At 43.0% G+C, this 27,471-nt stretch overlaps 1 protein-coding gene across 1 annotated transcript; it reads right to left on the minus strand.

Moving 5' to 3' along the window:
• Positions 1-331: 331 nt before the first annotated feature.
• On the minus strand, positions 332-27,471 carry Fam186b (family with sequence similarity 186 member B). The gene is made up of 7 exons (XM_063254205.1): positions 27,241-27,471; positions 25,442-25,667; positions 24,168-24,350; positions 19,451-21,086; positions 18,784-18,976; positions 4,732-4,898; positions 332-617 (listed from the first exon to the last, which is right to left on the minus strand). The coding sequence occupies exons 1-7, from the start codon at positions 27,334-27,336 to the stop codon at positions 503-505; spliced, it is 2,616 nt and encodes an 871-aa protein (XP_063110275.1). The 5' UTR covers positions 27,337-27,471; the 3' UTR covers positions 332-502.

The raw sequence follows: 27,471 nt of genomic DNA on the forward strand, positions 1-27,471 counted from the left end.
GTTAGTCATTTGTCCATGTCTCTGATTAAAATGAAGAATTACACTGACCGTGTGCCAACACATTAATGATGCTGTTTTATTCATTGGCCCTTTCCTTGCCTGGCAGTTAAAGTAGAGGCCGAGTTCATCTCAGCTGTAGAAGGTGCTTGGCATGTACACACACAGGCCTCCCAGCGACAGAGGCGACACTGGGAGAAGCTCTGATGGGTGCCCAGCTCCGTGGCAAGGTAATAATGGACTTGGTTCTAAAAACAAGTTGACGAAGTATGGGTCTCAGCAAATAAAGATTTTAAAGGAATCTATTTTATTAAAAGTGTACAGTTTGGGGACTTTAGGAGAAAAAAGTGTTTCTCAAAGTTCTAGGAAGATTTAGAAACACCCAGTATTTATTTTAAAACACCAGCTAGGAATCTGCATTTGGAACAAGTCCCATGTGATTTTTAGTCCCCTTGGAGTTTGAGAATCACCAGCAGCTAAGGGATGGAGTGGGACTGCGGATGTTTCACTCCTTTTGGTTTTGCAGGATTCCAGGGAGTGACTGGCTCAACCTTTTGCAGATAAGCTCAGCTGGCTCCTCTGTGCGTTCCTGGCATTCTTTCCTCTGATTCAAGGAGGCACTGAAAGAGTTAATATATTTGCAGGTAGGGCAGCAATGGCAGGATGGATGTACCGGCCCATTCCATCTGAGCACTTTCTGAGTGCAAGTGTAGGGACTTGATCCAGATGTGGGACTGCTTAACACATTTCTTTTTTCTTTCTTTTTTTTTTTTATCTTTTTTGAGACAGGGTCTCGCTATGCAGTTCAGGCTGGCCTTGAGCTCACTTTGTAGCCCAGGCTGGTCTCACAATCTTCCTGCCTCAGCCTCCCGAGTGCTGGGATTACAGGCGTGAGCCACCACGCCTGGCCTGCTTTGACACATTTCTGTCAAATCCCAGGGGCTCTGCTTCTCTTGCAGATTTGCCACTTTTTCACAGGGCACAGGACACTTCCTCTTCTCACCCTAATTCTTTTTTCCTCCTTCCTACCTACCCATGTTTCTTTCTCTCCACCCAGACAGGTGATGAGCTCTCTTGTCCATTTCCTGCATGGGGTAGGAATGTGTGAGTCTATCTTCTTAGGCATGTCAGCGGGCTCATGGGGACCAGCATATTAGCTGTGAGGAATGAACCTGAGCAAGGCAAATGCAGGAAAGCTGGAGTAGAGGCCAAGATTCATCTCTAGCTGTAGAGTACTTGATGTGAGAGAACACACATAACTATCCTGCCTGTCAGAGAGCCCAGTGGCGATGCTTAAAGACAAAGCACAAAAAGATCTTGGGGAAAGGGGCCCTGGGTTTTGAGGGACAGCCTTCATGTTAAACCACAGAGGGAAGATGAGTAACCCTTCCCCACATGCTGAGAGAACATCTCTGCAGCGCTGGAGATAATTCAGGTTACCGTGTCAGGCAGGCCAGGATGTGAGATTGGTCCCCATTATTAAGACTATAAATGCTGTGAACCAGACAGCACGGCCAGAGGAGCTGGTAACTCAGCAGGACTAGTGAGGCAAGGGACTGGAACCCACTCAGCAGTGGATGTGAGGATCCATGGTGGGCCAGGAGCAGGTGGTAAAGGAAGGTGCACTTCTAGGAATGAAAGCACTGTGTGTCTCCAGGAGGCCACATGGACAGAGCAATCAGAGAAAGATGTGTGGCCACCAACTCTAAAAACAGCAGTAGCCCGCAGAGCCACTGAGAACTTCTGTTAGAGTAGCAGATCCTCACACTATGATTAACAGTGCCTAAAGAACACAGAAAATGTCCTGAACAAAGCATCATAGAGCAGCCTGACACAGAAAGTGATGCAGTATGGGGTACAAATATAAGAGACAGAAGAAACAGAGCTGAAGCTGGGCATGGTGGTACACTCCAGTAATCCCAGCACTCAGGAAGCTGAGGCAGGAGGATTGCATGAGTTTGAGGCCAGCCTGGACTACACGGTGAATTCAAGGCCAGTATGAACGATTGAGCGAGACCTTGTCTCATAAATTAAAAAATAATAATAAATAGAGGAAGACGACAACGAAGAAGAAACAGAGCTGTCTGCAAACCTGATAGTGTGATAAACTGAGTAAATTTGTATAGAGGTGGAAAAGGGGTGAAAAAAATTATATTCAAGTAAAGTCTTGTAGAAAGGGGAAGCTGTCTTTTCTGGGAACAATATTTTGATAAGTTCTTCAACTTGCAGCTGAGATTTCAGTGGAGGCCGGGGTGTGGGTGGAACAGCTCTGCTTAAGACATGCAAGAATCTTAGAATTTTACATGTTATAACAAAGATAGTAAAAGTAGCAGGCAGTAAAAGAATGGCAGTAAGAAGGCTGGTGTTGGGTTCTGTTCACTGTGAACCCCTTTCTCCATTACCCCCTTACATTTTTAGAAAGATACTAATGCCATGGGTGCTTAAGGACGAGTGGAGCGTTTACACTGGAAAGGTATGCACACATTTCTGTGTGGGAGGAAGAACAAAGGGGTGACCCCAGATTCTGATGGGGGAGGCCTGACCCAGGAAAGAGCATGCAGAGGGGGACATCACAGGTGAGGACTTTGGCTGGGCGGAGCCTCCATTGACTCCGGATTCTCAAGCTCTACCTTCGAGTTTTTCTAATGCTTCTCTATTGACACACATACACATTCTCGACAGCTATTGGCATTAGGTGGGCTATCATCCTGAGTCTAGCAGATGTTCATGCCCATTTCAAGTGGAGGCACAGCTAGGACCTGGCCTTCTCTGGTACTGCTCTGACAAACTGTCTCACCCAAGTCTCCGCTGGACAGATGGAGCAGCACTAGCGCTGTTTTTTTTTTTTTTTTGTACTGGGAATCGAACTCACACCCTTGGGCTTGCCAGGCAGGTGCTGTGATGCTGAGCCACATCCCCAGCCCAAGCACTAGAATCTTACAGCTCTTGGTTCTTGCATTAGACTGGCAGGCATCAGATCCCTGACTCTGTCAGAGCCATTTAATTCAGTCACGATTAGGGCCACAAGAAGCACAGAGAGAGACCTGGAAATGTTCCTTGAACCTGGGTGTGATGGCCCATGCCTTTAATCTCAGCACTCTGGGAGATTAAGGCAGAAGCATTACAAATTTGATCCCATTTGAAGCAGTTTAGTGAAACTTTATCTCAGATTTAGAAAGGGGAAGGGATGTGGCTCAGTGTAGAGGGCCTGAGTTCGATCCCTGTTACCACAGTCCACATTCATAAATAAATAGGGCTGAAGATGTAGCTTAGTGTGAAGGTGCTGGCTTCAATCAAACAAAAAACAACAATAACAACAACAAAAAGGAAAATCCCTTGAAAGAAATTTAGTCTTCAAAAGTGACATCGTCAAGTCAATAAAGGCAAAGGAGAGCCGTATCCGCTGATCTTGAGTGTCGTGGCTCTCTCTTCACGTGCTGCTCATAGAAATAATTTTTTTTTTTTTTTGGTACCGGGGATCAAACTCATGACCTTGCACTTGTCAAGCAGGCGCTTATGCCATTGAGCTAAGCCTCTTACCGAAACACTTCTTGAGAGCAGTATATAAATGAAAATCAGAAAGATAGGCCAAGGCCTAAGTCTCAGGTGTATCTCAGATTCATGGTCTGCCCCATTGTCTCCTGGCTCTCCCAAGGGCAAGATAGACCTCTTTAGAAATTCATGTTCATCCCAGGAAACATGTGAAGCCAAAACCACTGTGGTGATCTCTGCACTGTTAAAGTCCTTTGAGAGAACTAAAGTGGTGTTGGCCTGGGACCTGAGTTGATGGCCAGTGAATGGACAAGGCAGGTTAGCATCTTTTGTCTGATAAGATACAATAAATGAGGCCAGTGCTAATGATCAGAGAATTTGCCTGGGCTGTTGGAGACAGATAGTATGCCTACCTTTGAAATAGGTCTCCCTGAATCCAGGTTAAGCACCTGGCTTCGCACCTTACCAGACCTTGCGAGATGTCAAATTTCCATGGTAGGAGGAATGCTCATCTAGTGCTAACAGCTTGGGCATATGTGGGTGTCCCCCTAGCTGGTCCCAGGATAGGCTGGCAGGGGTCTTTTTTTCTATTGGGTGACTAGAGGAGGCCACATCAGTCTTCCAGATGGCCTCTGTCTGGTTCCCCTGCTGAGTGGAGGTAGAAGGTACAGAGAATGCCAAAAGATACCAAGGGTTAGACTGAGAAGCCACAGCTCTCCAGGGCCATAAAGCCCAAGACACTCAAATAAGAGTTTGTCATCTGTCCTCTCCCCAACTTCCCTGGAGTTCCTTGTCCATTTTCCTGGAGTGTTTCTGGCTGAGGAACTTCTGGAAGAGACTCTCTGAGTAACCTGTGCTTCCAGGCACATCCTCTCAGGCTGAAGTCCTGAGCCCAGCGCTGGAGTGGGTATGGGTGTGCATCTGGGAGGCTGTCCAGAAGCTCACAATGCCTCTGAGCATGGGGTTCACACAGTGGCTTATTTATATGCCAGCTGCCACATTGATGCTGAGTAGAAATGCTTGAGATTTGGGTGTGGCTTCTCAGAATCTTTCAGCAGCATGGTTTGAAATACAGTCAGGCTAACTCTCTGCAGCCTGCATGCTGCCACCCACACCCCAGCCTGGGTCCCTGCATCAGGGCTGGGCAGGGGACCTGGCAACCAGTGAAATGATCTTGGTCTGTCTGTGCTTCCTGCCTCCCACTCATCCAGTTGGCTACCCTCTCAGCGTCTCTGTACCTACCTGGATATCCAGAGGGGCAGTGATTCCCGATGCCTGGGTGGAAAAAAATGCTTGCAGGTGGGCCTGCCAGAGTGGATCCGCTGGGGTAAGGCTGGTGGTGACTTAGATTTCCTTGGCTTTGAGATGACCACTGGAATGTTCAGGTGAATGTTCCACTCCAGGCGAAGCTAAAAAAACCCAGCAGAGTGGCATCAGAGAGGATAAGAAGTTAGCCTTCTGCAGGCCTGGCTGTAGGTCCACTTCTGTGCTCAGAGCTGCACAGAGAAGGTATGGCCCAAGGCATTCCTCCAGTCAAAACCCCTGGGGCCCGCGTCTTTGGATCCTTCCTAGAAACTCCAGTTCTTATTTGATGAGCTAGTTCCTGTTTTCCCCAACTTTTATGAAGAACCTAGGCATTTGGCAAAGAAGAAAAAAAGAAAGAAAACTAAAGGAAGCCAGGTCAGTAGGAACCTGTGAGACATTTGCAGCGGTCATGGCAAGGAACCACTCCGCAGTGTCTGAAGGGCCAAACCCAACTCTGATGCTGGGAAAGTAGTTCATATAGCTCAGCAGTCCAGCACCTGCCTGGCAAGTATGAGGCCCTGGGTTTGATTCCCAGTAACCACCTCTCTTCCCCCAAAAGATTTGTTATATGGTCTCATTCTTTCTCAATCCCAACTAATTTAGCAAATCGGATCTGCAACAGCACATAATCATGCCTAATGCAGGGTACTATGTACTGAGTTTGGAGAAACCTGCATGGCTGGTGCTCTTCCTACAGCTTGATGCCAGCACTAGAATCTGTTATGGTTTGTGTATGGATGTCTCCCCAAAGCCTCATATGGACATGGCAGAGGCAGGCATTTCAGAGGCAGCTGAATCTACAGCTTGTGATTGGTTCATTGTCTAGTGCTGGGATTGGAGTGTGAGTGCTACACCACTCTAGGCAGGTGGCCTGCATACAATATAAGGGAGGAAAAGAGGCTTGCTTCTTCTTTTTGCTCTTGCTGCTTTTGCTGTCTTCTGTTACCACAAAGTGTTGCCCCTCTGCCACGCCACCCTGCTTTGGAGTCAGCTGATTGTATACTGAAATCTCTACAAACTGTAGCTAAATAAGCCTTTTCTTCCTTAAGTTTGGGTGAGGTGTTTTGTCTCAGCAACAAGAGAAAGTAACTAATACACGTCCTTTACCAGGTTGCCTCTCTACACTCAGGGTTCAGCTACTCAGTATAATACTCAGGGCCAGGCATGGTGGTGCATACCTGTAATCCCAGCTCTCAAAAGACTGTGGTAGGAGGATTGCTGTGAGTTTGAGGCCAGCATGGGCTATCTAGCAAGTTCAAAGCCAACCTAAACTACATAGTAAGACCCTGTCTCAAAACTCAAAACAAAACAAAACAGTATTCAGGAGAAAAACCTATCCAACTCCAGGGCATATTCTGGTAGCTCTGAGTCACTGCTGAAGGACTCTTTGAATCCCTCCAAATTCTGACACATCCCCTATGGAGCACCTCACCCCCTTGATGCTTCTCTGTCCCTGGGAGCTGGGGAAAAAGCAGAGGAAAGTGAGCTAGCCTCCTTTTCTGAGCCTTCCTGAGCCTCTTATCTACAGCTAAATGCTGTTATCTCACACACTTGTATTGAAGAATCTGCAAATGAAAAATCTAATAGGCATGGTCCAATTCTCACAAAGTACAAAGGACTCTTCTTGCCAATTAAAAGATGAGTGTGGATGTCAATTCAATACTTGCATAATAGAGAAAATTATTAATATTCCCAAGGGTATGAATTTTTATTTTCTGGGTTAATTTATATTTTTCCCTTTGTTGTAGAAAATCTGGAAAGCATGAAGAATAGCGATGAGCAAACTAAATATCAGAGAAGCTAAATCTGTAGATAGTTATAAATTGTTTAACAACAGGACATATTCTGAGAAGTGCATCATGAAGCAACTGTGTCATCATGCAAACATAGAGTGAATGTACTCATCAGCCTAAATGATGTGAGGTAGTCAGTGGCGAGGTTTCTTAATGCAATCACGAGATGGAAACAGGATGTATGATGCTGTTGGCTTAACATGGGACATTGCTTTGTGGTCAGCTTTTTAAACAGGAGGAATATACTCTGAAGTAATGACTAAAAGTATAGCATGGTACATGCATAAATCAGTAGTACAGTTATCATCATTAAGTATTTTATACTGTACTTTATATGACTGGCAACTCAGTAGTTTTGTTTACATCAGCCTTCTTGGGAAAATGCAAACAATGCCACATGCTGGGACATTGTGATAGCTATAAAGTCACTAGGGGTCAGGAATTTTTCAGCTCCATTCTAATGTTATGGGACTACTATCATATATTTTGTCCATTATTGATAGAAATACTGTTATGTGGCATGTGACTGTAAATCATAAAAAATTCATATGAACAAGAGATAGAAGAAAAAAAAAAAAAAAGAAAAGAGAGGTGTGTGAGTTCATGCTCCTCTCCTCCTCCACTGCCCCAGGACAGCACGACTGAGATGGGTGAGTTGACAAGAGGAGCAGCCCAGAGACCTGCAGGAACACCAGTGACACAATAGGACCCTAGATAAAATACACATAATGGACAGGTCAAACTACAGGTGTGGAAGTATTCCGTGCAACACTGAATCTAGACTGGGCAACTGGCCATGCTTGAAGAATCCAGAACTGATTCGGTAACTGGCCCCTCCCACTGCACCTCTGGATTAGCAACCAGCGTGGGGAGAATCCAGGACTCAGGAGCGAGCTCCTTTCTCTCAATTTTTTACTTTTTCCTCTTTCTCTGTCTCTGTCTCTGTCTCTGTCTCTGTCTCTGTCTGTCTGTCGTCTCTCTCTCTCATCCTCTCTTTTCTAAATAGCTAAAGAGAACTCCAGCCACAGAAAACTAATCCCAGCCAGGATGTAGCTCAGTGCTACAGCATCTGCCTGGAAAGTGCAAGGTCCTGAGTTCAATTCCCAGCACAAAAAACCTAAACTAAACTAATCCCATCCCTGAAACCCAGAGACCAAGTCCAGATAATCCCTCAAATACTTCTTCAGTCTTTCTTTTCTACTCTCTTCTCTAGTTTCCCAAATTTTGTATTCTTTGTCCTCCCATCTTGCTTCTACTTGCTTTCCAGTTATCTTTGTTTTATATACTACCCTGTCTAAATTTCCCCACCACAGAGTAAAACTACTCTACCAAAGGGAAACATTTTGCATACAAACTCCTAATTTATGATCAGTTCTGTTATATAACCATAGGCTTTGCTCCTATGATCTAAAGTACAAAATCAATAGTTACCACAGTTTTTAAATTATTCTTGATGCTATTATGCCAATTTTACTACTTAAGCTAGGATATCATAGTTGTAATCAGTCATTCTCCCTTTTGTAGCAATACTGGGAAGCTCTGGGGTAATACCTTCACCAAAACCCTACACCAAAGTACTGGGGACTGAGTCAAGTAGATACCAACACCCCACTCTTAATTATTGGCAAGGTAGGATCTTGCGACAGACATGAACCAAGAATCTCCTATACATAGAAGACATCCCTGAAGAACAGACTTTTCCTAGAGAGGCCTTGATACTAGTGATATAGCTGCCTACTACAAAAACTCACAACGATCATCACACAAAACAAAATTTAAAAAAATTAAATAAAAATATTTTGAAATAAAACATATCAAGATGAAGAAGCAAAATGCAATCTTAGACCTCTAACCCACACAGAACAAATCCAGGAGATAGAATAAATTGGAAAACACACACCTGAAATTTCTGAAATGATAGCAACTGAAGTAAAGAAACAAATCCATGAGGCTATAGAAGAAATCAAATCAGAAATAATCCCTTGGGGACTGGGGATTTAGCTCAGCAGCATAAGTATCTGCCTTGAAGTACACGGTCGTGAGTTCAATCCCTGGTAGCGACTGGGGATTTAGCTCAGCAGCATAAGCATCTGCCTTGCAATGCACGGTCGTGAGTTCAATCCCTGGTACTGATAATAAATAAATAAATAAATAAATAATCCCTTGAATAAAAAAAGAAATTTCAACATTTTATAAAAGAATTGCTGAGCAAATCTAGGTAGCTATACATTAAAAAATAGATGATAGGAAGAAGATATGAAAGAAACCAAATGCATGAAACAGATTCAAACAGGTATTCAGGAATTTAAAAATTCACTTGAAAGCTGGAAAAACTCCTTGAATGAAACTGAAGACAGACTTTCAGATCTTGAACACAAGATCATAACTAGTGATTATGAAAGATCTCTTGAACATAAAAAAAGATCAGGAAATAATTCAACAGCTGCAAGATAACACAAAGAAAAATTATATAAAAGTAATGTCAATAAAAAAGCAGGAGTCAACACAAATGACATTTTAAAAAACTGTCTGCAGAAGTAATAGCAGAAAATCTCCCAAACATGAGAAAAGAATCTGACATATAGATAATTGAGTCAGAGAACTCAATTAGCCACAACCAAAGAAATCTATACCCAGACATATAATAATCAAGATCCCAGAAATTCAGCACAAGAACAGAATATTAAAAGCTGTTAAAAAGAGAAACAGATGGGGCTGGGGATTTAGCTCAGCGGCATAAGTGCCTGCCTTGCAAGCAGGCTGTCGTGAGTTTGATCCCCGGTACCGATAAAAAGGAAAAAGACAAAAAAAAAAAAAAAAAAAAAAAAAAAAGAGAGAGAGAGAGAAACAGATCACCTATAAAGAAAGGCACAGCAGAATCACAGCAGACTTCTCAATGTAAACCAGAAAGTCAAAAAGAACTTGGAGTGAAGTTTTTCAAGCCCTGAAAGAAAATGACTTACAATCCATATTGATTTACCCTGTAAAACTATCTTTCAAAATTAATGGAGAACTAAGATACTTTCATGACAAAGAACAATTGAAAAAATTCATGGCCACCAAACCAACCCTACAAAGGATACTGAAAGATATTCTATACAGAGAGAGAAATGACCGCAACTCTAAGAAAAACAACAGAAAGAAACCAACAAGCAGGGCAAACAATTTAACAGAGGGGAAAAGCAAGGAACTATAACAGAAAAATAATGTGACAAAGATAAGCCAATGCACATGAGTTATAATCATCAATGTGAATAGCCTTAATTCATCAATCAAAAGAAACAGAGTGGCAGAATGGATCAAGAAACAAGATTCAACAATAAGTTGTATATAAAAAAGCACATTTAATTCAGAAATAAATTCATATACTAAAACTTAAAGGATGGAAAACAATACTATATGCCACAGAACACCCCCCCTCCCCAAAAAAAAGCATGGGCATAGGGCCGGGGGTTTAGCTCAGCAACCTAAGTGTCTGTTTGGCAAACACAAGGTCATGATTTTAATCCCTGGTACCAAAAAAAAAAAAAAAAAAAAAAAAAAAAAAAAAAAAAAAAAAGGAAAGGGGGAAAAAAAAAAAAAAAAGCCAGGGGCAGCTTTTCTGTTCATAGACAATGTGAACTTCAAGAATGATCAAAAGAGATAAAGAAGGTCACTGAATACTTGTTAAGAGAAAAATTTAAGAGGAAGAGATAATAGTCATGAATATACATGAATATATATGCATCAAATACAGGAGCACTATATAAGAAAAATATTAATAGATATAAAAAATAAAATAAGCAATAATACAATTGTAATGGGGACCTTAATACCCCATTGTCACAAAGAGATAGTTCAACTAGAGAAAAAAATCAGCAAAGAAACAACAGAACTGAACCAAACCTGTGAACAAATGAATTTAGTAGATGTTTATAGTGTGTTCCACACAACATCAGAATACACATTCTTTTCAGCTTCACATGGGATATTCTCTAAAATAGACCACATACTAGCCCACAAAACATGCCTAAGTAAATGCAAAGGAATTGAAATTATGCATATTATTTGACCATAGAGTAATGAAAATTAATGACCAAAAAACCAGCAAAACTCCATAAACACATGGAAATTAAATAACACCCTCCTGAACAATCAATGGGTCACAGATGAAATTAAAGAGGAAATTAAACACTAATTGCAATCAACTGCAAAGCAAATACAACTTACTGGAACTTGTGGGATGCAATGAAAACAGGACTAAGTGGGAAACTTATAGTAGCAAATTCTTACATCAGGAAATTAAAATGAGCACAAATAAACAACCTAATGCCGCACTTCAAGCTTTTAGAAAGAGTAAGTCAAACCCAAAGCCCATACTAGGGAGGAAATTATAAGGATCAAAGCAGAAATTAATGCAATTGAGACTAAGAAAATAATACAAAGAATTAATGGATCAAAGAGTTGGTTCTTTGAAAGAATAAATAAAACTGATAAACCCCTAGCCAACTTTATCCAAAAAGGAAAGAAAAAAACTCAAATCCAGGGGCTGGAGGTTTAGCTCAGCGGCATAAGCACCTGCCTTGGAAGCAGGCAGTCGTGAGTTCGATCCCTGGTACCGATAAAAAAGAAAAAGACAAAAAACAAACTCAAATCCATGCAATGAGGAACAAAAAGGATGAAATCACTACAGATCCTGTGGAAATTCAGACGATAATATGTACTTTGAAAATCTTTTTATTTTTTGTTTTTTTGGACTGGGGGTTGAACTCACAACCTTGTGCTTGCCAGGCAGGCACTTATGCTGCTGAGCTAAATCCCTGGTCCTACTTTGAAAATCTTTATTCACACAGGATGGAAAACACAAAAGAAATGGACAGATTCCTAGAAATGCATGAATTATCAAAGCTGAAGTAAGAAGATACAAAAAATCTGAATAACCCAATATCAGCTAATGAAATTATAAATGTAATTAAAAACTTACCAACAAAGAAAAGCCAGGTAACAATGGGTTCACAGTTGAAGTCTACAAGAAATTAATTAATTTGTTTGTTTGTTTGTTTTGAGGCAGGGTCTTACTGTGCAGTTCAGGCTGGCCTTAAACTCACTTTGTAGCCTAGACTGAGCTCAAACATGCAACAATCCTCCCGCCTCAGCTGGGGTCACAGGTGTGTGCCACTATGCACAGTTCTACAAGGAATGTAGAGAATATTTAATGCCAATACTCCTCAAACTTTTTAATGAAATTGAAAGGGAAGCAATTCTCCCTTATTCATTACTGGAGGCAAGTATGCCCTGATACCAAAACCAGAGAAAGATGCAGCCAAAAAAGAAAACTACAAGCCAATTTCCCTAATAAACATGTATGCAAAAGTCCTCAGTAAAATACTAGCAAACAGAATGTAACAAATCATCAAGAAGATTATATACTGTGATCAAGTGGGATTCATCCCAGGAATGCAGGGATGGTTCAACATATGCAAAACGATAAATGTAATACACCGCATCAACAGAGCCAAAGACAAAAATCACACAACCAGCTCAATAAATGGAGAAAAAGCTTTTGATACAGTCCAACACTCATTCATGATAAAACCCTTCAGAAAATCAGAATAGATGGTCTTTACCTCAACCTGATAAAAGCCCTCTATGATAAACTAACAGCCAAAGTCATACTAAATAGACAAAAACTGAAAGTTTTTTTTTAAAATCAGGAACAAGACACAGATGTCCACTATTACTACTCCTATTCAATATAGTTCTGGAAACACTGGCCAGATCAATTAGATAAGAGAGATAAATAAAAGGAATAAGGATAGAAAAGGAAGAAGTTAAATTATCACTATTCATAGATGACATAATACTCTATATAGAAGACTCTCAGAATCCCACCAAAAGACTTGTAGAATTAATAACCAGATTCAGTAGCATAGCTGTATACAAAGTCAACACTCAAAGATCAATAGCATTCCTGTACACAAACAACAAATTCACTGAGAGAAAAATTAGGGAAACTAAATCCTTCACAATAGCACCCCCCAAAATAAAATATGTATGAATCAATCTAACAAAGAAGGTAAAAATCTACACATTGAAAATTACAGTATTCTGAAAAAAAAGAGATTGAAGAGGATATCATAAAATGCAAAGATATCCTTTGCTCATAGATAGGAAGAACCAACATTGTTAAAAAGGCCATACTACCAAAACTGTTACACAGATTTGATTTGATCCCAATCAAAATACTGTTTGCACAGATCTAGAGAAAACAGATCTAGAGAAAACATTCCTAAAATTCATTTGGAAACAGAAGAGACATAGAATAGCAAAAGTAATCCTGGGCAACATAGACAAAGTAGGAGGCATCACAATCCCTGACTTGAGATTACACTACAAACTACTGTGTAAAATCAGCATGGTACTGGCAAAAACAAAAACAAAACAGACCTGAGGATCAATGGAACATATTAGAAATTGCAGACAAAACTACAAACACACTCAGCCACCAAAAGGGCTAAACATGTTCACTGGAAGAAAGCTTCTTTAATAAATGGTGCTGGAAAAACTGGATTTCCTCATGCTAAAGACTAAAACTATCATGCCTATCACCATCCACTAAACTAAAGTAAAAATGGATCAAAGATCTAAACATTAAAACAGAAACACTAAATCTACTGGAAGAAAAAGTAGGTAGAAATTTAGAAGACATAGGAGTAGACAGAGAGTTCATAAAAGAAACTGCACAGGAAATACTTCAAAGAATCAACAACTGAGATCTCATCTTATTAAAAAGCTTTTGCACATCAAAATAAATCACCAATAGAGTAAAGAGAAAACCCATAGACTGGGAAAAATTTTTAGCCAACTGTCCCTCAGAAAGGACTTCTATCCAGAACATATAAGGAATTGAAAAAAAACAGGCACACAAAATTCAAAGGCCCAATCCAAAACTGGGAATCTGAGATGAATACACACTTACCAGATGAAGAAATATGAATGGTAAATAAATATATGAAAAAATGTCCAACATCATTGGTCATTTGAGAAGTGCAAATTGAAATAACACTGAGATTCCATCTCACCCCAGAAAGAATGATTATCAAGAAATAAGCCAATAACAAATGCTGGCAGGGTGTGGGGGAAAAGGACCACTTCTCTGCTGTTGGTGGGAGTGTAGACTGATACAATACCATAGAAATCAGCACGGAGATTCCTCAAAAAGCTAGGATTAGAGGTCCCATTCAACCCAACTATTCCCCTTCTGGATATTTTCCCAGAAGAATTAAAATCATCATATCACAGAAATATATGCAGACCAATGTTTATAGCAGCACAATTTGTATAATCTTGCAAACAACCCAAATGCCCATCCACTAAGGAATGGATTAAAAAAAGATGTGGTATTTTTATACAATAGTGTATTACTTGGATATCAAGAATAAACTCGAGGGGCTGGGGATTTAGCTCAGCGGCATAAGTGCCTGCCGTGCAAGCAGGCGGTCGTGAGTTCGATCCCCGGTACCGATAAAAAGGAAAAAGACAAAAAAAAAAAAAGAATAAACTTGAGGCTTTTATAGGTAAACGGATGCAACTTGAGACCGTACTTATAAGTGAAATAAATCAGACTCACATGTGTAAGCATTGCATTGTCTCCCTTGTGTTCGAATCTGAAATAGTAAATAAATTCCAAAATGTACAATAGATATTGTGAAGGGGAAAGAAACTGCTGAAAAGGAAAGAACAACTAGGATGAGAAAAGGATATAAGAAAAATGGAAAAAGGAAAAAAAAACACTATATAATGTGTACACATATGACAGCTAATATAGTTATATATTAATTTTGTTTAATTCATTGAAGAGAATGGTTTGTGCTTATATTGTTTGATCAGTTTTGCATGCCCATATCTTGTATTATGAGCAACTATTTTGAAGATAATAATACACAATATATTAACCATTGTAAATTTCCTACATTGATATGGAATTCTTTATTGTTTTTATTATTTTCTTTTTAAAATAAGAAAAGAACAAAAGATAGAAGTTTTTCATTCCATTATCTCAGATTTTTAACTGTTATCTCATTGGTCCTCGGGTTTGATTTTTTTTTAAAAATTCCTGTGCTAGTTGGGTGTAGTGCCAAGGCCTATAATGCCAATGATTCAGCCAGATTGTCTCAAAAACTAAAAGGGGCTAGGATGTAGCTCAGTGGTAGAGCACTCCTGGGTTTGATCTCTGTCTTAGGTTACTTTTCTCATGCTAAGACAAAATATTCAACACCCAAAGTTAAAGGAGGAATGGTTTATTTTGGCTCACAGTTTATTGAGGTTTCAATTCATCGTTGGACGGCTCCAAGGCCGGTGTGGCACAGCAGAGGGGCATCACAGAGGAGAAACGGCTCATAGGGAGTAGAAGGCAGCAAAGAAGTGATCACAGAGACCCTTTTTCTGAGGCCAGCCTGGGTAACTTAGCAAAACTCTGGTTCAAAATAAACGACAGAAAAATGAGCTGGGGCTGTAGCCCAGAGCAAAGGCGCTTGGTTCAATCTCCCTTTCTAGAGCCTCGTGCATGCCTATGAAGCACACTATACTGGGGAAGATCCCCAGACCAGGGAGCTACTTCCTAATCATGTTTGGTTGCCGAGCCCAGTAACCCTGAATGGGGAATACAGTGGCAAAAAGCAAAACTGAGCTGCGTAGCACCCTGGGATTCACTCAAGATGCACTTGATATATGAATGTGAGAACCCGTTATGCAATACTGCAAGGAATAGAGGTTTAAAAAATGAAGTTTTTCCTGGTGTCAGTTGTCAGTTTGAGAGGAAGAGGATGTGAGTTCTCAGAAAGAATATGGAAAGATGAGGATAGGCCCTAGCACAAAGAATGAGAAAAGGAGATTCTAATTTTGCTGGTGTCGACCAGGGGTACCTAACCCATGGAGCATGATACCTGAGAGCAAGGAAAATGGGGCAGTGTTCAGGAATGGTATGGGGTGTGTTGGCATTAAAAAGCAGCAGCAGGTGTGTAAGAGAAGGGAACTTGTGGGAATGTGGATTGGAGCTGCTATTATGGAAAACAGTAAGGAAGTTCCTAAATAAATTAAAAATAGGAAATATACAGGTCAGCGGCACAGCACCTACAAGCATGAGGCAAGGGGCAAGCATGAGGTCGTAAGTTCAATTCCTAGTACCAAAAAAAAAGAAAGAAAGAAATTTAAAATAGCATTAATATATGACCCTTCCATCCTTCTTCTGGGTATATATTCAAGGAAAATGAAACCATCAACTCCATAAAGAGCTCAGTATTCCTGTGTTCACTGAAGCACTATTCACAAGAGCCAAGATATAGAAACAGTCAAGGGGTGTGTATGTGCATGTGTGTGTGTGTGCATGTAAGTAAAATAGAATATTATTCAGCCTTACAAGAAAAGCATTCTTTTTTATATATGGCTCTGGGGGTTGATCCCACAGATGGGGCAAGTTCCACTGACACACATTCCCCAGACCCCTCTAAAAGAGGACAGCCTGCCAATGCCACAATACGCGTGGACCTGGGGGACCCGGTGCTAGTGGAATAAGCCAGACAGAAACACAGTACATAACTGTATCATATTTATGTAAAAACGAAAGACAAACACATAGAGATAGAAAATAACAGTGATTACCAGAGCTGGGGTATAGGGCAGGAGATGGGGAGATGAAGGTAAAAGGATACAAAACTGCAAATATGTGAGGGATGAACAAGTCTAGAGCTCTAAAGTACAACATGACTATAATTAATACCAGTGGATTTTATATGTAGGATGTTTTTGAGACAGCGTCTATAACTCAGGGTAGCTCTGAGCTCACTATGTACCCTGGGTTGGCTTTGAAGTCAAGGCAATCCTACCTGAGCCTCCCAAGTACTGGGATTATAGATGTATACCATCATGCCCAGTTTGCATGCAGGATTTTTGCCAAATGGGTAAATTATAACGTCTATTGTGTGTATGGAAGTAGTTTTGTGAAATGATAGATTTGTTTTCACAATAGTAACCATTTTACCATGTAAATCTATCTTCTGACATCACATTGTATACACAATAAGATTTATTATAAATATATAGTTTTGACCTCACAGAGCCCCTGAAAAGTCTAGATTCCAGATTTCCACGAGTCAGCAGACCACACTTGGAAAACTGCTGATCTTTTTTTTTTTTCCAATCTTTTTAGGACAGGGTCTCCCTATGTGGTTCAAGGCTGGCCTTGGGCTCACTTTGTAGCCCAGGCTGGTCTTAAACTCGTAATGACCCTCCTAAGAGTCACTAAAGTACCCAGGGCTGATCCTGGAGTCTCATAATGTGACACCCAGCAATAGTTTTATTCTTTGTTCAGAATGATATTAGCCTGCTTGGGTTTGTTCATCTCAACATAATTGAATGTATGTTTAAGTGTATAGGATTGATAACCGTATTTCTGAGTTTTTGTTGGATGGTTGAACAGAACTGGTTGCAGTCTCACTATTTGAATCCCCACTTTATAAGTTCCACTTTAGTATCTTGAATAACTACTTGTAAGAGGACAATCTGTAATCATCAACTAGTGATTTCTTACTGTTTATTTTTTTTTCTTTGAAAGTATGTATTATTTCTACTTGTTTTCTGTTTTGTTTAGTCTTTCTTTAAATAAAATTAAAAAGAAAAAGACACTGCAGTACCCAGTGTTGATCCCAGAGTGTCATGATGTGAAATCCAGCAATACTATTTTTCTTTGTTCAGAGTGATTTTAGCCTGCTTCAGTTTGTTTAATCTCAACATAAATGAAGATATGGATAACTGCATGCATGTTTAAGTGTATAGGATTGACGACCATATTACTAAGTTTTTGTTGGATAGATGAACAGAATTGGTTGCAGTCTCGCTGTTTGAATTTCCACTTTATATGTTCCATTTTTGTATCTTGAACAACTATTTGTAAAAGGACAGTATGTAAATATCAACTAGTGATTTCTTACCGTTTATTTTTTTCTTTGAACGTATGTATTATTTCTACCCGTTTTCTGTTTTATTTAGTCTTTCTTTAAATAAAATTTAAAAAAAAATAAAAAAAATAAATGATCCTCCTGCCTCAGCCTCTGGAGTGCTGGGAGTACAAGAATGTACCACTACATCCAGCTAATCTAATATAGAATTCGAGAAAGGGTTCAAGAACTAAAAGATATATGTTTCCAAACTGAAATTACTAACTTAACACCCAATAAAGTGTTTCCAAACTGAAATTGCTAACTTAACACCCAATAAAGTAGGAAAAATAGGTCCAGATCAAGTACATTATTATGAAATTATGGAACAGTAAAGACACAGAGACAGACTCTAACAGTTCTTAGAGTGTAAAAATAGGCCAAACCCAAAGGATTGAACTCTTACCAGTAACATCACAACCTAGAAGGTGATAACAATACCTGCAAAACTAGGAGGGAAAATGGACTCTAACCTAGACCTTTGCAGGCAGGCAACCCACCAATTAGATGTAAGGGCAGTTGTTTAAACAAAATACTTTCAGACAGCCTGGGTCTCGGTGACTTACCATCCTACACACTCTTGGTCAGGAAGAGAGTGAAGGAGGATCCACTAAAGCACAGACATGAACTGGGAAAGAAGAGACCCAGAGCCTGGGCATGGTGATGCACACCTGTAATCCCAGCACTCAGGAGGCTGAGACAGGAAGACTTCCACAAGTTCAAGACCAGCCTGGGTTACCTAGTGAGTTCAAGGCCAGCCTGGACTACATAGCAAGACCTTGTTTCAACAAACAAAACAAACAAGAGATCCAGCACCTAGAAAGCAAAAGAACAACCCCAGAGGAAAGCAAAGTGAATCTCCAGAGAGGAAGTGAAGACAACAGCTCTATTGCAAGTCTAGAGAGCAACCAGAGCTGATGAGATCAGCAGAGGACTCCATGACCATGGGACCCAGCTACTCAGCCCCGCTAGAGGAGTCTTCTCTTTCTTGGCTCTTTTTTGAAGCACCCCCCACCCACCCGCCTTCTCCCCACATATACAGATTGGACAGCTGCCCTCCCTTACACTCGGGCCACATTCTGTCTTTAGCCCTTCCTAGATCAGCAGCTTCGACCTGCGTCACATTTCCTGCCTGCCTCCCAGCCCTACTCCACAGCCATGCTGGCTCACTTCTTTGGCCCTCTTTGCCGACTGGGATGACCACCCTCTCCATCCCCAAGCACCTTGGGGAACATGGTTGCCATGCTGCTCAGACACTCCCTGTGCTGCTCCTCTAGCTCCTTCTGTTTGTCTGTCCAGGCCTGCAGCCTGAGCCTCTGCTGGTGGTCAATGTTTCCCAGGAGGACACAGAGGCTCTGGGCCATGTTGGAGGCCCCTGTTTCTCCCGTGACTTGCATGTGGTTGATCACTGCTTGTCTGGGAAGAGAGGAGAAGAGATGAGTCTGTTTTCTGTAATTTCTGGGGGCAAGAAGAGAAACGGAGGCTGATGAGAACTGGGGAAAATAGGGACCAGGGAAGTGGGATGTGGTATCAGGGGAGGAGCCTCTAGGTTGAGCTACAAATGGGAAGAGAAAGTTGAGCAAAGGGGTGGCCACACATTAGATGGAATTATAGTCAGGAAACAAGGAAGAAATGGAGATGTAGGCTTGGGGAGAAAGCCCATTACAAGGAGAGAAGCATTTAAATGCTCTGTTTCCCACATCTTCTAGGGTTGCTCAAGGGCCAGAAGCCAGGGGACTTTTGCTTGTCTCCTCTTTCAAGAGGCCTGGCCCAAGCCCGGTGGTTCTCCCTAGTGCCTTTGTCTGCACCCCTCCTCTTGCACTCAGTTTTGGCTCTGCTCCCATATTGCAGAGAGTGTGGTGGGTGCCAGAGGACTGCCCGGGCACTCACCGGAGGCTCTGAAAGTGCCTGTAGAGGACGTACTTCTGGCACAGATATTGTAGCCTGCGAGTGCTCAGCTCCATGGTGGTGGTGGTGAGCTCCAAGGCCTTGCTGTGAAGGTAACGTGGCAACCCCAGCTTGCACTCCCCACTCAGGAGCTGCAGGTTCTCCCTCTGGGCCTCCATGTCCATGTGGTACACTTTTTCCTTGGGGGTGACCAGGGGCCTCTGCAGAGAGAGCTGGGTCTCCCTTCGGATGGATGTGCCAGTGACAGGAAAGGAGATAGACTTCTTGGGCTTGGCCCGTGGCAGCTGAGTGCACTCGGTTAAACTCACGGTCCTCTGGTTTCCTGGGCCAGGCTGCTGGGGATGGTAGGACCTGGGCAAGTATGGCCTCCTGCCTTGGCGAGCAGATTGGGCCCGGCTTGAGGGAGGCTCTGCCTTCTCCAGGTTCCTCCACCAACTGGTGTTTGTAGAGACTGGCCTCTCAGTGTCTTCCCTTGGCCCCATTGGCTCCCTCCTCAGGCTCTGTGGTTCCTCTTCTAGCCAGGCGAGTATCTGCCGTTGCAGCCTGGTAGCTGCCTCTATGCCCCATCGCTGCAGCTTCTCCTGGTGCTCCTGCTCCAGCAGGGTCCACTTTCTCTGCCTTTGCAGCCACATCTCCTCCTCCTGCAGCCACTGCTGCCTCCGCCTCTGCCACCAGCGCTCCTCTTCCCAGTGTCCTGCTTGGCTCTCTGAGGGCACCTTCCCAGAGCTCCCTGGGGATGGCTGCTTCCTAAAATGCAGCTTAGTTTGGACTCTTTCTTTTTCTGGGAAGTGGTCTCCTTGGTTTTCATCTTTGTGGACTGGGCCTTCTGCCATCAGCTTCTCCTGTTTTGTTCGGAATTTGTGGTCTTCTGAGGGTGACAACACAGGCTGAAGGATCTCAGTGTCCTTGAACACACCTGTGATCCTGGAATGTATGCTCATGGTGGAGAGCGGTTGGCATGCTGAAGAAGTCGCCTCAATGTCCCAGGTTGTGGCCATGGGACTTGAGGGAAATGGTGAAAGCAACAGCTCCTCCTCCCAGGGATCCCTTTGGGCCTCTTCTGTGACTGCTCCCATCTGTTGAAGGGCTTTTTCCTCAGGGGCAGCTGGGGAGTCAGGAGACACCTCAGCTGGGTCCCCGGCTGGACCTCTAGCAATCTGGATCTTCTTCAGTTGGAACTCTAGGATGTGCTTTGTCAGGACAAGATCATGGCACTTCCCACTGAGAACCGCTACCTGTTTTAGGAGAGCATCCCTCTTGCTCTCAAGGTCTTGGATGGACTTCTGGAAGTGCAGCCTCTGGGTGCTGAGCTCTGTGGCCATCTCTATTTGCAAGCACTTGTATTTGGTTTCCAGGTTTCTGTTCTCCTTGTGCTGGAGGATCAAGGCCTTGTTGAGGTTCTCTACCACAGTGGACATGTACCTGATGGCCTTGATCTCTCCCTTGTTGAACATGGTGGAGTCCAGGAGCTCCTGCAACATGGACGTCACCTCAGAGGCCTTTGAACAGGTGGCATGCTTGTCCTGAAGCATCTGTTCTGGGCTCAATGGCTGAGGGTGGAGTGAAGATTTTTGTGGGCTTTTCTCCCGCCAGTTCTGCCAGAAGATGTGTTTGGGCACTAGGAGAGATAGAGAAGAAAAAAGCCAACAAATTCCCTTGAATTCCAAGAATTATACTGATTCTCTAGACCCTACTTGGGCAAAATGCTCATCTACCCCTTTCTGGATTGGGCAAAAATGAGCTGGGGACAGGGATTTAGCTCAGGGGTATAAGTGCCTGCCTGGGAAGTGTGAAGTTGTGAGTTCAATCTCCAGTACAAAAAAAAAAAAAAAAAAAAAAAAAAAAAAAGGAGCCAAAGCTGCCTGTCCTCGGGAACCCTGCTGAGTTGAGCTTGCAGAGCTTGCCTTTAGGTCTGTCAGCTCCACAGTGCCTGCAGAGCCCAGAGGGGTCACTCCAACCTGACTCTGTTCAATATACCATTGGCCAGACATGGTGGCATATACCTGTAGTCCCAGTACTCAGGAAGCTAAGGCAGGAGAATCACCCCACAAGTTTGAGGTCAGCCTGAACTACATAGTGAGACCCTGTCTCAAACAAATAAACAAGCAAACCAACCAACCTGGGTTGTACCTATAGGGATCTATCACAGTTGGACTTGTACAGTTCAACAGCTATTCACCTGTTTTCTCTCTAAACATGACTAATGTCAGCTGGATGTGTTGGCATGTTCCTGTAATCTTAGCTCTTGGGGAAACTGGGGAGGATTGCAAGTTCAAGCTTTCACAGTTGATTGATCGGGTCAACTTGACAAGTACAGACGTTGAATTAAGTTAGCTTGGCAATTCTAAACCCTAGGTTGTAGAGGACCTGTCGTAGGGCAGCTCATCACCTAGACAGTACAAGGGGAAATGATAGACTCTGGAAACGTCCATCACAGACCCTGAGACAGACTGGTACTGGACACTGCAGTGAGCTCCAGACCTTGCACTGAAACCTTCCGTCTCCAGTGTGCAGACACTCTCTGCACACACTTCCTCATCCAGCTCGTGGCTGGCCATCCAAAGCCAATCTTGTAACTTCGTATGCATTTGTATGTCTTATCTTATATCTGTTTCTCCAGGAAAACACTAACATACAAGTCCTGCTTAGGCAATTTAGTGAGACCCAGTCTCAAGATACAAAACTAAATTATGTAATGTATTTAATAAATACATTATGTAATGTATCTAAATAAATGTAATGTATCTAAATAAAACTTGTTTTCAGAAAAAAAGTAAAAATCAAAAGGGGTTAGGGATGAAAGCCAGTGGTAGAGACTCTGGGTTCAATCCCCCAGTATGAAATGAATGAGTGAATGAATTCCTAAGGTCTTGACCAGGCAAGGTGGTGCACGCAACTCCACCACTCGGAGAGCTGAGACAGGATTGAAAGTTTGAGCCCAGCTTGGGCATCGACAACTTATTGAGACCTGGTCTCAAAGTGAAAAAAGTGTTGGGGATGTAGCTCAGTTTGAAGGCCGTGATTTCGATTCCCCAGTACTACCACAGCCACCATAACAAAGACTAACATCTTTTTCCATTTGGGAGAGGTGTCACAGCTTCCTTGATATTCTAATGAAAGCAGCAAACCCTCATCCCAAGACAGTGTGCTCAGCACAGACTGTATGTGCTGTGTTCAATGCCACCAACAAACTTCAGCTCTTCAAGGGCTGGTTACAATCACAGTGCCCTGCCCCTGGACCTACAAATTCGTAGGACAGCTGGAGGGATCATCGTGGCACATCTGTTCAATGACTATCACTGACAGACAACGACAGAGGCTAAATTTGGGCAAGGGAGGGGCTAGAGGAAATCTGGAAATTAAATGATACTGAGGTCCAGGTGGTATCTAGCTATTTTTGCCCTATGGCTCTGCAAGTAGTACAGAGCTTAGGTTATGGGGCCAGGTAACTTGGCTTTAAACCTCATTTTTTTCACTTCCCTTGGCAAATTTTTGAACTTCTCAGTGCCTCAGGTTCCTCATCCAAAAATTGGGATAATCAGAGCATTTACATTATAAGATTTAATTAATCCTTCTGTTTCAGCCTCTCAAATGGTGGAGTTATAGGTGTGAGTCACCATGCCTGGCAGCTGCTGTTTATTAAATCCTGAGTGTCTTCCAAATAAGGCATCAGACACTTTATACCTTGAGAAAACTCTACAAGTAGGTATTTTCCTCCTTTTTTTTTTTTTTTTTTTTTTTTTTTGACACAGGTTCTCTGTAAGTCATTTAGTTACCCAGGTTAGGCTCAAACTTGCAGTCCTCCTGCCTCACTCTTCCAGAGTGCTAGGATTATATGCATGCAGTATGATGCCTGGCTTCCCTTCATTTTAGGGATTGAGAAATTGAGGCTCAGAGAGATAAAGTAATTTGCCCAAAGTCATAAAGCCAGAAATTGAAAAAGATGGAATTTGAACTTGTCTGACTCCAAACCCACGCTCTTGAGTAAAACTAACCTACATGTGGGGCCTGGCTTTGCCATGAACTCTCTTGTGGTTCCTTCTCTTCTCTAACCATCAATACTCTCATCTACAAAATGTAGTAATTAGAAAACCTCAGTGACTTATAGTGTTGATAGAAGTAAAATTCTAAGGTTCAGCCACGTCATTGACTGACTACCATGGGAGTAGCCATGATCAGGAAGATTCCAGAGGGGCCTCTGGTTGAGCCTCAGCAAACTTTCTGGTGCAGCATGTAGATTTGGAGTAAGAAAGGATGTTCCTTGGGCTCTGGCCATAGCCTTGCTGACCTTTGGGCCTTCTTCCTGCAACCCGCACAAAGCCCAGCTCCAGAAAGCAGCTCCAAACACGTCTCTCTACCTGTGGTCTTAGGACTTAGGTCTTGGAGGCTTAGAACTGCTCAGTGCTCACTTGGATTCAATATCTTGACCCACATCCCGGCCCCCAGCTCGTACTTTATTTTGTACTTTTGTTCACTTTTTTGAGACAGGGTTTCATTATGTAGGCCGGCCCTTAAACTTGGTGAGTTCCCGAGTGCTGGAACGACAGCTGCGTGTCACCATGCATCTCTGTGCCCGCCCGCCCGTACTTGCTATGAGGGAAGACTGGAAAACCCCTAAGCACTTGGTGCACACCTTTTCTCCTGAGTCAGGTCTATCCCAGCCCCACCCGCTCCCCTTGCGGGTACTCCAGGAACCTACTTTGTGACCTTTTCTTTTGCTCTTCAATGAGAGTGGAACAAAGGGAAATGAGAGATTCTATGCCTCCTTTGGTGGTGACGAGGGAGAGAGGCAGCACCTTCTCTATTACTTCGACCCATTCATTCAGGGCTTCCTCTTCCTCCTCACTCTTCCTGTTCCTGATCTCGTAGGTCAGACTGTCACCTGGACAAGGAGTGGGAAGAGCAAACTGAGGATAGTCTGTCTTCTAGGGAGCCCCAAATAGCTCTTGGTGCAGGGGTCTTAGCAGTTTTGAGGTCGATTGGCTTTACCTCCTACTATCTATGTAATACGTAGCAGGTCACTTACTCCCCTGAGCATTAGTTCTGATCATCATTTTGATCATTCATTTCAGTGATACTAAAAATTCACAGCAAATATTTCTTCAGAATTTCAGAACTTGCTGGAGATTTGCAGTTTCCTTAACCGCAAAAGCCTTGGGTGATGATTAAATGTGATAATACAGGTGAAATCATTAATACGGGCTTGGCCATGTAGAAATACACATTAGACACTAACTACTGTACAATGAGGTCAAGGAGGTACCTGTCTTGTTACTGCTCTGTATCCATCGCCTTATCCAACATCTGGACAGTTAAGTAAACTAAGGAGAGTGTACAGCTGTCTTAGCTCTTAGGGGAGCTGAAGGACATTGTGCTGAGAACTCCCTGGGCAATGGCAGGGCGGACAGATAGAGCACATCTCCACTTCCTCCAGCCCTTCAGGATCCAGCAGGCTTTGCTGCATATAGGCTGTTAAGTCTCGGATCTGAGCAGGGGTAGCCCTAGGCTTTGGGGCTGTGAGCCCAGGTCCCGCTCCTGAGCAGCAGTGCCAGTTTCACATGGCTGGCATCACTGCCTGTGCAGTAAGGTCATTTGCCGCTTTGAATATCACACGGGCTCCTCTATGAAATGGCTAATACGGGTTTGCATTCATTTTCTATCCTGCTAACAAGATGAGATATCACATTGGGCCTGTGGCTTAGCAGTCATTATTTACTGATCTACCACATTTTGGACAGCTACATGTTCTCCCCTGTGGAGTGAGACCACTTGCAGTGACATGAGTGGGGGGAAGGTTTCATGAGTTGGGGGAAAGGGAATTGCAGCGTGTCCTTTGATGTGCCTCCGACCACTTGCACTCCCCTCCCCATAAATGCTGATCTAGGTAGAGAAAGAAAAAGACTGAGTGAGCAGGGACCAGCATCCAGAGGGAAATCACCCGCCCTGAGGGCTGCACCTGGACCGAAGACTCACCCCAGTCACCCAGCCAGTGGAGGATTTCATATAGGTTCTTCTCTTTCGTCTTAGCATCTTTGTAGAAGGAAGCAATTTTCTCTAGCAAGATGAATCGCTTCTTGCCCTTTTGCTCCATCTGGTAAGATTTTGTTTTTTCTTTTAAATCATATCCCAGTTCCTCCTGGAAGCGGTTGATGACACCATTGACATTGTCCAAGATGTCTGACAGCTGGGTAGAAATATCCTAGATAGGAGGTAGCAGATTGCAGTGTTTAGCAGTATAGACTTTGGTGCCAGATGCTTGGACAAGTCACTGAAACTCTCTGTGTCTGAGTGGTTTTTATTTTTGTTTTTGTTTTGTTTGCAAAGTGGAGATTGTTACAGGATTTACCTCACAGGGTATTTGTGTTTGTTTCGGTTTTTTGAGACACAGTCTGCTATGTAGTTCACACTGACCTTGAACTCACTATAAACTCGGGCAATCCTGCCTCAGCCCCCAACTCCTACCCTCACTTGGTGCTGGGATTACAGGTGTGTGCCACTACACCCTGCTCGAAGGGTACTTGTAAGGATTAATTGAAGTAATTCTTTAAAGTGCATTGAACAGTACCTGGCACAGGCAAAAGCATTCACCCTTATTACCACTGATATTAAATTCAGTGACCCCAAACGGCACGGAGGCACATGCCTGTAATCCCAGCACTCTGGAAATTGAAGTGGGGGATCATAAAGGAAGTAGGCTGTGGCGGAGCTGCCTGGGGAAATAAACAGGCCCCGGCAGCTACACGAGGTCTCAGGGCAGGGCCAGATGACTCTCAGGACCCCTTATATAGTACGTCTCAAGGGAGTTCCCACTATTGTGACTTCACAGTCGCTTGTCCTGCATCTCCTAGGATGTACTTTTACTTTTGTTCTTTTTCTCTTTATTTGTTTGACCCAAATTTGCTCAGCAGAAGTAGTTCTTCTCTTATTTCTTCACTCCTCATTTTAAAATAAATTTGTGGTACTGTTTTTGGTTTGTCTTGTGCAATTCTATTAGACAAGAAGGACCTGGAATACTTTTGTTTGGCATGCCATTTCTAAAGGAACTACCTGACAACAGGATCACAGCAAGTTCAAGGCCAGCCTGGGCTCCATAGTGAGTTCAAGGTCAGCCTGAACTACATGGTGAGACCCTGTCTCAAAACAAACAAACAAAAGTTCAGTGATGCTAAATATCCACAGCAAGCATTTTAGAATTCAAGACAAGAAATTATCAGGATCAGAGGCACAAGTTAAAACTTCTCTAGAGGCTCATTAGGTACAGAGTGATTCAAACCTTTGGCCAGTACTCTTGAATACTCTCAAGACTGAACTTAGAGGATTCTGGCAATTGGCCAAGAGTAGACTGAATCAAGAAATCTGGGCACCTTCCTGCCCCTCTCCAACCCAGCACTCTGGGTCATCCTGGCATTCCTGCCACTTACCTGTACAGGGCTGCTGCCGTCCCTGTGGTGGGATCCAGCCCACCCTGCAGAAGCCAAGTATAGGATGTGGCTATTTTGAACTCATATTTGTCTGAAAAACCAGTTTACTGAGTATCCCAGGACATCCCCACTCACACATTTGGAAATGAAATCTTTTTTTTTTTTTTGTCTTTTTCATTTTTATCGGTACCGGGGATCGAACTCACAACCGCCTGCTTGCAAGGCAGGTGCTTATGCCACTGAGCTAAATCCCCAGCCCCTGGAAATTACCCCATGCTTAAACATGGGGTCAGTCCCCAGCCTCTATGTTGGACCCCAATACAAGGGTGCTTCTCTCATCTCACAGCTTACTGCCTGAGCCCGAGCGAGCTGGGCAGTCTCAACCCTCGAGATGATGCTCTTCACTGAGGCAGGAGCCAGCAGCTGTGGGGCGTTGTCCTTCTCCATTCTGGATAACTGTCAGTCCCAAGATGCCCTTGTTTCTGGTACACAGGCTGAGACACACAGTGTTGGCTGTTTTGGTGGTGAAAGGCCCCAAGGTGGCTCCTTGGGCACATTCCGCCCTGTCACAACTCCTCTAGT

The sequence above is a fragment of the Cavia porcellus genome, unplaced genomic scaffold, assembly GCF_034190915.1.
Source record: "Cavia porcellus strain 051 isolate PalLab524CR breed Dunkin Hartley unplaced genomic scaffold, mCavPor4.1 scaffold_8, whole genome shotgun sequence".
NCBI lineage: Eukaryota > Metazoa > Chordata > Mammalia > Rodentia > Caviidae > Cavia > Cavia porcellus.